The sequence below is a fragment of the Artibeus jamaicensis genome, unplaced genomic scaffold (genome assembly GCF_021234435.1).
Source record: "Artibeus jamaicensis isolate MK-2021 breed Jamaican fruit bat unplaced genomic scaffold, CSHL_Jam_final contig_414, whole genome shotgun sequence".
In the NCBI taxonomy this organism is placed as follows: Eukaryota; Metazoa; Chordata; class Mammalia; order Chiroptera; family Phyllostomidae; genus Artibeus; species Artibeus jamaicensis.
The window spans coordinates 5,045,684-5,058,673 of NW_026521822.1; the positions used below are offsets into that span (position 1 = coordinate 5,045,684).

The following is a 12,990-nucleotide window of genomic DNA, read 5'->3' on the forward strand; positions in this document are numbered from 1 at the left end:
TTTTTAATGCTTTCTACTGTGTTTTTTTAATTCAGAAGTTGCATCTTTTTTTTTAAATTTTTATTTAGTTACTTTTCAAGTACATTTTTTTTTCTCTATTTCTCCCATCCCACCCCACCCCCCTGCCCGGTCTCCCCCCTTCCTCCCATTCCCCCCCCCCCAGTCCTCATCTCTGTGTCTTTCATACTTGTTCCTCAAAATCCCTCCCCCTTTTTCCCCTTAAGTTCCCTTCCCTCTCCCCTCTGGTCGCTGCCCACTTGTTCTCTATTTCAGCGTCTTTGTTTTTATTCTGTTTGCTTGTTTGTTTTATTCTTTAGCTTCCTGTCAAAGGTGAGATCATATGGTATTTGTCTTTCAACCCCTGGCTTATTTCACTCAGCATAATCCTTTCCAGTTCCATCCATGTTGTTGCAAAAGGTAGTAGCTCCTTCTTTCTCTCTGCTGCATAGAATTCCATGGTGTATATGTACCACAATTTTTTGATCCATTCATTTACTGATGGGCACCTAGGTTGCTTCCAACTCTTGGCTATTGTAAATTGTGCTGCTATGAACATTGTGGTGCATAGGTTCTTTGAAATTGATGTTTTTGGATTCTTGGGGTATAATCCTAGCAGTGGAATTGCTGGGTCAAAGGGCACGTCAATTTTTACTTTTCCGAGAAAATTCCATACTGTTTTCCATAATGGTTATATCAGTCTGCAATCCCACCAACAGTGAACTAAGGTCCCCTTTTCCCCACACCCTCTCCAACATTTGTTGTTTGTTGCTTTGTCTATTATAGCCATCCTGACCGGTGTAAAGTGGTATCTCATTGTGGTTTTAATTTGCATCTCTCTGATAGCTAACGATATTGAGCATCTCTTCATGTGTCTCTGGATATTCTGTATGTCCTCTTTAGAGAAGTGTCTGTTCAAGTCCTTTTCCCATTTTTTAATTGGGTTCGATGTCTTCCTAGAGTGGAGTCGTGTAAGTTCTTTGTATATTTTGGAGATTAAACCTTTGTCTGAGGTATCATTGGCAAATATGTTTTCCCATACAGTTGGTTGTCTTTTTAATTTAATACTGTTTTCTTTAGCCATGCAGAAGCTTTTTATTTTGATGAGATCCCATTTGTTTATTCTTTCCTTTATATTCCTTGCTCTAGGGCACATATCCGTAAAAATGTTGCTGCGTGGAATATCTGAGATTTTCTTGCCAATGTTCTCCTCTAGGACTTTAATGGTGTCATGGCTTATATTTAAGTCTTTTATCCACCTTGAATTTCTTTTGGTGTATGGTGTAAGTTGGTGCTCAAGTTTCATTTTTTTGCATGTAGCTGTCCAGTTCTCCCAACACCATTTGCTGAAGAGGCTATCTTTACTCCATTTTATGTTACTGCCCCCTTTGTCGAATATTAATTGACTGTAGAGGGTTGGGTTGATTTCTGGGCTCTCTGTTTTGTTCCATTGGTCTATGTGCCTGTTTTTATGACAGTACCAGGCTGTTTTGTTTACAGTGGCTTTGTAATACAGTTTGATATCAGGTATTGTGATCCCTCCTACTTTGTTCTTCTTTCTCAAAAGAGCAGCTGCTATTCGGGCTCGTTTATGATTCCATATAAATTTTTGAAGTGTTTGTTCTATGTCTGTTAAATACGCCATTGCATTCTTCATTTCCTCTTGGCCCTTGCTGATACTTTCTATTTCCTTTTTCATGTTGATGTAGTTTGCAGAGAGATCATTGTAGTTCCCCTGTAGTTTCTGGTAGCTGATTGTGAACTCTTTGAACTTCGTAATAACTAGTGCTTTGAATTCAATATCTGATAGTTGATTAGCCTCTATTTCATCTAACATTGTTTCTGAAGTTTGTCTTTTTTCTTTCATTTGGAGATTATTTCTTTGTCTTCCCATTTTTTGTGAGACTCTTCTTGTTAGACTCAGCTTCTAAAATTAATCTATTCTGACTCCCTAGGTTTATGGTGTGAACTTCTGTGGTGTAATACCTGTGGATTTCAGTGGTGCGGACTCCTTCAGGTATCTTGATGTTCTCCATCTCCACCTACTCTCGTGCTGGTCCTTGAGCTGGTCCCCACGCTGGTCGCCTACCACTGCTGAGTGTCTGGGCTCCCATAGCCGACTCCTCTGGTGACCAGGCCCGTCACAGGGGCTGTGGTCCCGTAGCTGGCTCCCCCACCCACAGGCCCATTGCTAAGGCAGCGGCACAGGGGCCTCTAGTATCCAGGCTCCATACCTGACTCCTTGGCTCCCAGTTTCTTCACTATGGCAGCGGCACAGGGGCCACATGTGTCCCGGCTCCCGTAGCTTACTCTGCCGCTGTCTGGTGTTTCAGCGTCGGTCACAGTCTCTGGTCTTTTAATTTCATAAATGCTGGGTAACTGATGGTTTATTGTGCTGTTTCTCTGTAGATCAGCCAGGATTTTCACCCACGAGTACAGGAGGTAGAATCCGCTCCATCCTACTCCGTCGCCATCTTCCCAGCATCCCCTATTGTTGTTCTTTTTTTCTAGATACTCTGTGACTTCTTTCTTGATCTCATTGTTAATCCACTCATTATTTAATAATATGTTATTCAGTCTCCATGTATTTGAAGGTTTTTGAGTTTTTTTCCTTGCAGTTGGTTTCTAGTTTCAAGCCATGGAGATCTAAGATGAGTGATATGATTTCAATTTTCTTGGATTTGTTAAGGCTTGATTTGTGTCTTACCATGTAGTCTATCTTTAAAGATGATACGTGTGCATTTGAAAAGAATGTATACTTTGCTTCTTTGAGGTGAAAAGTTCTGTATATATCAGTTAAGCCTATTTGATCTAGCATGTCATTCAGTGCCACAAGATCCTTGTTGATTCTTTAGAAGATCTACCTATTGTTGACAAAGGCGTGTTAAAATCCCCTACGATGATTGTATATTGCTGTCAATTTCCTTCTTTAAGTTCTCCAAGATTTCCCTTATATATTAGGTGCTCTTATGTTGGGTGCATATATGTTTATAAAGGTATCCTCTTGTTGAATAACTCCCTTAAGTATTGTATAGCTACCTTCTTTGTCTCTTGTTATGGCCTTTGTTTTGATGTCTATTTTGTCTGATATAAGTATTCTGACCCAGCATATCTTTCAGGCCCATTTGCTTGCAGTACTTTTTTCTATCCTTTCACTTTCAGCCTGTATAGATCTTTTGTTTTGTGGGTCTCTTGTGGACAGCATGTATGTGGATCGTGTTTATATTTGTATTTTCTATTCATAATGTATATACAGGGGTGGGCAAAAGCAGGTTTACAGTTGTTCATATGGAAAATATATAATAAAAGAATGATATAAGAACAAACTCTGTGTTTTGCACACTCATAACTGTAAACCTATTTTTACCCATCCCCGTATATATATATATACAACAGAATTCAAAATCATTTTCCTCCTAAAATTAGCATTAAATCTTATTGTCATGTTATCAAAGGATATGTATATGAAATGAACCAAGTTACACAAAAGTCATTAGCTAATTTACTCAGTCAGTAGTTTGAAATATGAAAGTCCCACCAGACAACCAGAGGACTATATCATTACAGTCTTATGAGAAGAAATACATTTACCATAAACTGTAATTTTTATTATATATAATAATCTATTTGATTTATAGAGCCACAAAAGGATGATTCTAATTAATGTTATTTCCATAAATTTCCCTTAACCATAAACAATAGAAGTTTAATTAAAAAAATACTATATTCAAGTAAAAGGACAAAATTCACATAAAGGAAAATAAAAGCCTCGAAAGAAGATAAATGACTTGGGTTTTTCCCCCAGGAAAAACATTAGGAGTAATGAGACATTAGCTGAGTCAATAATATACATTAACACTTTAAAAAGCAAGCAAAAGGGGACTGGTTCAAAACAACAGACTAAATAATAAAGGTCTTTTGTTTTCCAAAATGACCTTGAAATGAGAAAACAATAATTTCTTTTACTTTTTACATATTTTGTTTTAAACAATATTTTCAACAATAAAAATCCATAATAGGCCTAGAAAACAAGAAATGGAGTGAGTAGCAAACCAGAAAGTTTAGAGAAACCCCGGAAGACTAAAAACATAAGATTACACATACAGAAAAGTCATAGCTGCCCCAACCACCAGAGGAAAGAAAGATACACTTCTCAGAAATCAAGGGAAAAAACATTGAATTGAGTTAACAGAAAAAATAGTATCAGGGTACTTAATTAAAGCAGAACAGCAGAGATAGACCATTCCTAATTCTATCAATACAGATCATAAGGAGCTTACCACATACTGCTTTAACCCTCATGGTTTGTGTGTGTGTGTGTGTGTGTAATATTTAATATTTATTTAGCTAAATATTGGAACATTTGAGACATAATGGTGCTTACTCAAATTAGAAATTCTGTCTTAGCCCTGGCTGGCGTAGCTCAGTGGATTGAGCACGGGCCTGCGAACCACACGATTGCGGTTCAATTCCCAGTCAGGGCACATGCCTGGGTTGCAGGCCGGGTTCCCTGCAGGCCAGTTCCCAGCAGGGGATACACAAAAAGGCAACCGCACATTGATGTTTCTCTTCCTCTCTCCTTCCCTTCCCCTCTACAGATAAATAAATAAAATCTTAAAAAAAAAAAAGAAAAAAAATCTGTCTTGCTACAGATATTCAATAATGCAACACATACAGTCATAAATGAATAATGAAATAGAATTTATCAGAAATTTTATGTAGACTACAAGTATGAAACTTTATTACAAGTAATAAGTCCATGTGTAATGTCACATGGTTTATATATCCAAGTTCTAAATAATCAAAACAAATAAAAGATCAACCATGTTAAACAACTGAATTATCTTTCTTTTCTTTATATACAAAATTATCTTATAAAATCATTATCTTATAAAAATCAATATCAGAGAATTATCTGCCAAAATATTTCAAGAGGTAGATTGGTTAAAAATAGTATATCATCATTTTTTTAAATTTTGGTAATGTTCATAGTATCTGGCAGTTTTTTAAAATTTGTAGTTTGTTGTACTTTCTTTTCTCAGTCTAAAGAAATACTTTTGCATTTAATTTGTTTTTTTCTTAAAAATTATCTCACAAAAGTTTGATCTAATCCTAATTTATTTCCACCTTTCTTTCTTTCAACGTTCTTCCTACTTTCACACCCATATCCAACGTAACTGGAAATTCTATCGAGTCCGTGTACTTCGATGTTTAAACAGAATCATATGCCTGTGATGCATCTTACTGCAGGTGGCACAGGTCCCAAAAGAAACAAAGAATACTAACAGATCACATTCCATAACTCAGAAGGCTGGTGAGGGTGACAACCAAGTACTCTGCTCCTGGATTCTGGTCCCAAGCCTGCCTCTGGGCTCCTTGCTCTGAAAGACATAGTTACTGACACAGCCCATCTATGTATCCACACAGCATTGTAAATCCTCTCATTCAATTAAAGTGTTGAAGCAAGCCTATCAAACTGCTGAGGAATGACATGCATATTAATCAACTTGGTCCTCATAAACATAAATCAAAAACCAAAGATCATCAGACATTTAAATAAATCCAGTATCATGGTGGTGGTGGTTGGGAAGGGAATAGAACCAACATGAACAATCAGGCCATGTGTTAAACCAGGCCACGTCTGGGTACTGGCAGACGTCTGTGACCTACATACACATTGGGTACTTAGACCATGTTGGGCTTCTTGTTATTCTTTGGCTGGAAAAATGAGCCATTAGGTGATGAAAGAGAACAAAAAGGTGTCTCAACAAATAAAATCCCCAAGCCAACTGGTGAATTAGAGCAAAAGAATGAAATAATAGAGTCCTCAAAAGGGTTCTATATAGGAAACAACTGTCACATATAAAGATTTTGTTCCAATTAATGACAAAATCCTCAACTATTGTAAATCATGTACTGATGACCCTGGACCAGAATGATTGACTACTGAATTCCAGAAACCAGGACTTTGGTTCACCATATAAATCTGATAGATGTCTTTATTTCCATTTTATGTTTGTGAAAAATATACACATTAAATTCTGCTATAAACTATGATCACTAATAATATGCAATAAATATATCTTTCTGGGATAAAAGATAAACAATTAACCACTGACTTTGAAGGAAGGAGATAAATTAGGAAACAGAAGAGAACTTAAAGTTTGAATTAATGTCTTCAGAGATATTCAAATAAATAACACATCCATGAAAGAATAAGTTGCTATGAGAAAGAAATAAGAAAAACTCTTGAATATTAAAAATTATTGCCCTGGCTGGCGTAGCTCAGTGGATTGAGCGCGGGCCTGCGAACCAGAGTATCGAGGTTCGATTTCCAGTCAGGGCACATGCCTGGGTTGCAGGCCAGTTCCCAGCAGAGGACGCATGAGAGGCAACCATACATTGATATTTCTCTCCCACTCTTTCTCCTTCCCTTCCCCTCTCTCGAAAAATAAATAAATAAAATATTAAAAAAAAAATTATTGATGTAAAAAATTTAGTAGATAGACTGAATAACCATTTAGACCATTTCTAAGGGCCAAACTGGTGATCTGGAAAATAACCTCTGGAAATACTGTGGAATGTAGAATGGAAAGATAAAGGAGATAGAAAAGAAGATATAAAATGTTAAGAAACATAAGGGATAGACTTAGGGGCCCAATATCTTTGTAATAAAGAATTCTAGGACCAGAGAAGAAACACAGTGGAAGACAACATCTATGGTACATTCATGCAATGGAATACTAAACATCCATAAAAGAGAAGAAAAATTTTACCCTTTGCAACAGCATGGACAGACCTGGAGAACAGTATGCTAAGTGAAATAAGCCAATCAGAGAAAGACAAATACTGTATATTTCACTCATATGTGGAATCCAATGAACAAACTGAACTAACAAGCAAAATAGATAGAGAGCAGGCTAACGACTCTGGGGAAGGGGATAGTGGGTGGAGAAATTGAGAAAAAGAAGAAGGACTCATGGACACAGACAACAGTGTGGGGACTGCAGGAGGACAGGGGTAGGTGGAGGTGGAAGAGGGCATAAGGGAGATAAATAGTAATGGAAAAAATACTATAAAAACAAACTTAAGAAAATCATTAAAGGAAAAACATAAAGAGATAATTTCATAGAGTTAAGGCTCACTAAGAATTTCTGTGAAATATCAGAACATCAAAAATAAAGAGAAAATCCTACAAATTTTCAGAACTAAAGAAACAAAAATCACCAAAACCTAAAACTGAAAGCACAAGCAACAACAACAAAAAAATTAAAAGAGGCTGCATACAAAGAAATAAGAACACCAGGAAATCTGGCTGAGAGTCTGGTAGTACCAAAAAAAATCTGGCTGTGAATATGCAAGAAAGGATACAGAAGGGCACGGAGATTCAGTCTGAGCAGAGATGACTGTACTTCTCTAATGCTGGTTCCACCAGATTCCAAAGAGCCAGCAGCTCAAATGATAATTAACAGTTAAAGAATACAAATTATTTAACAAAGAACTTAAAGTGTTTATCATCCATATATCCTATATAAAAAATTACTCTAGGCAGTATTCCAGCGAAGTGGAAAAAAATGTATGAGAAAAAGAAAAATGAGATTTAAGAACAAAATGATGTTAAAGTGTAGAGGAAGCAAATAACATTTTAAGAAAAATTTGATAAAGATATTCTAAGATATTTCACTGAAAACTGCAAGAATTTTGTGAAAACAAGGCAAAACATATCTAGAGTCATATTTGTTAACTTGAGGCCCAGACATAAAGAAACAAGGGCATGTATCATTTCTCTCCCTTTAAGAAATGGAAGTGCCAGGTTCAGTATATTCAACCTTATCTGTGAGCCTCCACAAAGCAGTGAAAATTTTCACATTTTCTCGCTTTCTCATCCTTTACAATGTTAAATAATGTAGTTCTACAAAACTTGGGAGTCTTCTATTTATGCTATAAATATATCTACTAAAGATCACCCTAACAGAAGGTAAATGATTTCTTAAATTTTCTCCATTTATTATATATAAACATATGGAAAGACATAAATAATGTTCATTTAAAGAACTAGGTCATGCAGGTAGCTCAGTTGGTTAGAGCATGATCCCAATATACCAAGATTGTGGGTTAGATCCCTAGTCAGGGAACATACAAAAATCAACCAATGAATGCATGAGTAAGTGGAACAACAAACTGATGTTTCTTTCTCTCTCTCTCTCCCCCTCCCCTGCCTCCTTTTTCTATAAAATCAATCAATATTTTTTTAAAATAAAGAACTAAGAAAAATAAATAAAATAAAGAACTATGTAAGCATTTCCTTTACTATTAACTCTATTTCAAGTTTCCATCATTTATTTATTATCTGGACTATCTCAATGCCTGGTAACCAGTTTCACAGCTTGTACTCTGGTTCATTCTAGTCAATATTCTATGCAGCAGGCAGAGTAATAATCTAAAACAAAAAAAAAATCACATTGCCCCCATGCTCAAAACCTTCCATAGACTTTCCATCATACTTAAATAAAAATTTCAGTTTTTATCATAGCCATTAGGCCCTAAGTGATCTGGGCCCAAATTACCACTATTCCCTTAGCATACTTCATTGGATTTACTCTTGATATTAAACTCATTTCCACCTCAGGACCTTTGCAGTGTTTCTATTGCCTAGAAAACTCTTTCTTGATATGTTCACAAGACCTACTTCCTCATCTCCTCAGACGCCTTCCCTGACCTACTAACAGAGATTCCTTTCTGCTGTTATTATTTGACCACTTACTCTCCTTTAGTTTTCTTAAAAGCATTCAATACTTACATATTATACATCTCACTCATTTGTCAATTGTCTACTAAAAATGTAGGCTCCCAGAGGGCAGCGTCTTTGATTCATTACCATATCCCACTCCACACAATAATGCCTGGTAGGTAGTAGACATTTAATGATTATTTATTGAATGAATGCTAAACACCTATTAATACTTCACCCAAATAAAATATAAATAAGAAAACAGAAAACTTCTTGTAGTTCTTTTGAACTTGAGTTTAATTATTTGTCACTATGTTATCCTCTGAAAGTGAGGTTATTGTTTATGGCTAACTAAGCCTCACAAATTTGTAATGCTTTTGCTAAAATAACACATTGTCAAATTGCTGCAAGCCACACAGATGGCTAGACCTGCTTTTCTCTCCCAGCAGCTGATGTCTGTGCTGTACTGCTTCAGTGAATTCTCTCTGCATTGTTTCCAGTGGTCACAAACCACAGTTGACCACACTACAGTTTTTAGATGCTGCTATCATTTATTCTTTACTTATATTTGGCTCAGCAGAGAAACTACAATACTGGTAGATAAATGTATTAGCCCTACAGGATTTCAAGGTTGGAATGTTAAAATTTCACATTTGAGATGGCCAGTAGTGGTGGTATAAGGAAGCTAGTTTCAAATTTCACGATGAAATAAAATGTCTGGATAAGCACCACTAGACCACAGACCGTATCTGTTTGTTCACCAGCCATACCCAGCTCTGGGCACAAGGACTGCTTTATAGTGACCAGTCATGGAGTGAATGAATATTAATTAACCAATGAAAATACCTCAAAGTGAATGTAATACTACTAAAGGAATATAATAGTAAGAAATAGATGTCAAAACCAGAAAAAAGGTTAGATATAAAAACAACATGTTCAAAAAGCTTAAAAAATATAAATAAATGAGACAAATTCTCTGATGACATAATTAAAATAAAACTTATACAAAGTTGGAAAACTCAAGACATTTTCTGAATTACTATCAAATACAATACTTAAAAATCAAAATGAGCTTTCCAATGAAAGTTATCATTAACTTACAGGAGTTGAAATCTTCTTTGCAGTTTCTGTGATTACTTGTTGTAGAGGTTTCCAGATCTGAAATACATAGCGACCTAAACAGTAACAAGGATAGAAGCCAACATAACATACTGTCTATAATCAAAGTCTATACTCACAAGGTGCTTACCACAGTATTTACTAATTTACTTTATATGTATTATTTTGTTAACTATTTTAAAATTTACCACAAAGTTGTATTTTCTAACTTCTAATTTATTATTGTTATCACAGGTATTAAATTTATCAAGTTCTAGTCCATAATTATAAAGTCAACAAAAACCAATGTTACATTTCTATACAATGTTATAGGTCGCAAAAAAGTCTTATGCTCTTTCCACACCACACTGCAGACAAATTAACATAAAGATATGTTAATATGTATCTTTATGTTAATATGTTATCTTTAACATAAAGATACTCATGAATCTAAAATGATTATTTATATTACTTTTCACAGTGGTAATTACTTTGAAATATATAGAAAACAAATACAGTTTAGAAGCTATACAACATAGGAGTGATTTTAGTGGAGTTAGCTCTAAAGTAAAAGCATTATTAAGTAGAAAATATTTACCAATATTTTATTACCAACATCCATTAGCAATTTCTTACTAAAGAGGACCAATCTCCTAAAAATTTTATTTTTAGCACTTTTCTTTCTTAGACATCCTAATAATAAAAAAATTCTCAAGTCCTGACAACTAAGAATCAGTAACAAAAGAGGGCCTAAATTGTTTTGGGGACATAGAATAAAATATTTACCTTTTGTACCCTAATCAGAATGACTGAGGACTAATCTTAGTGTCTCTCTTCCCAAAAGCCTTGGTAAAAAACCAGTTTTGACACTCTGAACTTCAACTTCTAACCATAACCTTATTTACAAATCAAGATTTCTACTGAGAAAATTCATCTACATAGATCTTTTAGAAGGAGTTACCTGTCTGAATACACTGCTATTCCTGTGCAAACTCGCTATAGTGAAAAACAGGGTGCTAGACCTGAGCTGTGAACCAACTAATCTAATTAGGAGATAAAAAGCTCTTGAGATCAAGAAGATCATTAAGGAAAATTACAAAAGGTTGAAGCCCCAACTCACCCAGATCTCTTATCATATAGATATCAACTTCCATTTGTTATAAAATTAAATACCACACAAAACAAAACAAAAATCGTTTTCTACTCATTTTTCTACTGGATCTTACTAAACTCCATATAGCCACAATGGAATGTAGCTTCACCTAAAAAGAAGATTCAATTAACAAGATCAATTCCATGAAACTTAAGAGACACAACTGTTAAATTAAAATTAAAAAATGTAAATTTAACATTAAATGTAAATGGCAATTTAAAACTAAGTTGATGACTCTAAACTGTAAGTTGATGAAACAGCAATTTTCCTTCAAATATTTATAAAAATGTGACTTTGGCAGTTTATCAAAGACATTACACCACTATGTTAAAAATGAAGTAATAAATACACTACAGGAAACAACGGCTACGCTCATCAGAAAAAACTGACAGTGGGGGTGGGAGTAGGACTAGTGGTGTGGAAGGATTGAGCAACAAAGAGGGAAAAAAAACGTGAACACAGACAAAAGTGTGGTGATTGCAGGGGGGGTGGAAGTGGAGGAGTGGAGGATAAATGGTGATGAAAGGAGACTTGACGGGGTAGTGAATACACTATACAGTGTATACATGTTATATAATTGTGCACTGAATCCTATACAATTTTGTTAACCAGTGTAAGCCAAAAAAAAAAAAATTCAATGTAAAGAGAAAAAAAGAAAGAACAGATTGATAGCTCAGGAAATGTGCAATCCTACCTACAAGAAGAAATACATATGAGAGAATAAAGGAACCCCATATCTGCACACACCCCCTCCTGGGAGCTGCCCCACCTCTTTCCCTTTCCCTTCTTTCCCCACAGGCCCACATCAGCTAAACTCTAAGGGACCCCAGACACCTGCAACCACAGGAGTTATGGGCAATGCTGTTTAGTCCTGGGCTGACCCCTGAAACTGTCTCCAAGGCCCCCTGCTAACTCTCCTGTGAGTTGACAGCAACCCTGACTTAGCTCACTTCGTCCCCATAATGTTTCTAGAGAGCCAAAGCAGCCCCACCTAGTCTCTCCCCTGGTGCTTCCTCTATCCTAGGCCCCTCCTTGTTTCATCGCCCCCAGCTTTAATAAATGTACTCTCAAAATAAAAAATAAAAAATGAAAGAACCCCATTTCAATTACACTGCTTCATATTGAAGATTCTTTTTTACAGTACACTATGGCCCAGACTAAAAAACTGCCAGGAAGATCCACTAGTATCGGGGCTAATTTCCTAACCTTTCCATCATTACTTTTCTTCACCACAAATTTTATCTAGATTTTGCTACACCGACAAATATAAATGGTTTAGTGAATACAAATGGTGGAAAGAATAGAAATGCACAATGCCTTAAAACCAAAAACCTCAGAATACTAAGAGTCTGCTTATGAATCACTATAGGAGCAATCTGGAAATATTTCATAACATTTATTGATATGTATCCTTCAATTATCTTACCTGCAAATGCAAAAGCTGCAACACCCAGTCCTACAGCTATCAGGCTTCTTGCCTATGGAAGAAAAAATAATTACTTATAGCATCACACACTGGGTTTTTCAAGTAAATCATTTTAAATAATATGAACAACTATGTTAAATAGTTTTCTTCAAACTCTACTGTGAATAGAACTTAAAAAAAATATCTTCAGTGTCTATTTTATCTGCTGTGCACTACATCAGTTAATTTTCAGTAAACTAATTCTAGATTGTCATTTAACTTCCATATATTTGAACTCATTCTAACCTAGAGCTTTTTTTTATATTACCTATGGGTAAAATGTTTTCTATAGACTATTCTTAATAATGGGTTTAATAAATTTGTTTTCTATAAATATAAAAGGCACATATTTCATCCTCCATCACATCTGTGATATTCAATGGCATTTGCTATATGTAAAAATTTAGTAAAACTTAGATGCATATTTAGTAAATATGTCAAAATCTAAAAATTGTTAAAAACAATAAATAATCTAAAAGTTATTTTATTTCTACCTTTCTAAAACAATGTAAAAATTTTAAAATAAGAACCAAGATTTCAGGATCT

The 12,990-nt window shown here is 35.2% G+C and overlaps 1 protein-coding gene across 2 annotated transcripts in view; it reads right to left on the reverse strand.

The window, feature by feature from the left end:
• DNAJC15 (DnaJ heat shock protein family (Hsp40) member C15) overlaps positions 1-12,990 on the reverse strand; it is a 95,342-nt gene that overhangs the window by 62,417 nt on the left and 19,935 nt on the right. For both annotated transcript variants that reach the window (XR_005080043.2, XM_037128534.2), the window contains exons 2-3: positions 12,406-12,457; positions 9,830-9,903 (exon numbers count right to left, since the gene is read on the reverse strand). Coding sequence is in view for 1 of the 2 variants with exons in the window: in XM_037128534.2 (XP_036984429.1) it covers positions 9,830-9,903; positions 12,406-12,457 (126 nt within the window). In the remaining variant the exon portion in view is untranslated. The remainder of the gene's footprint in view (positions 1-9,829; positions 9,904-12,405; positions 12,458-12,990) is intronic.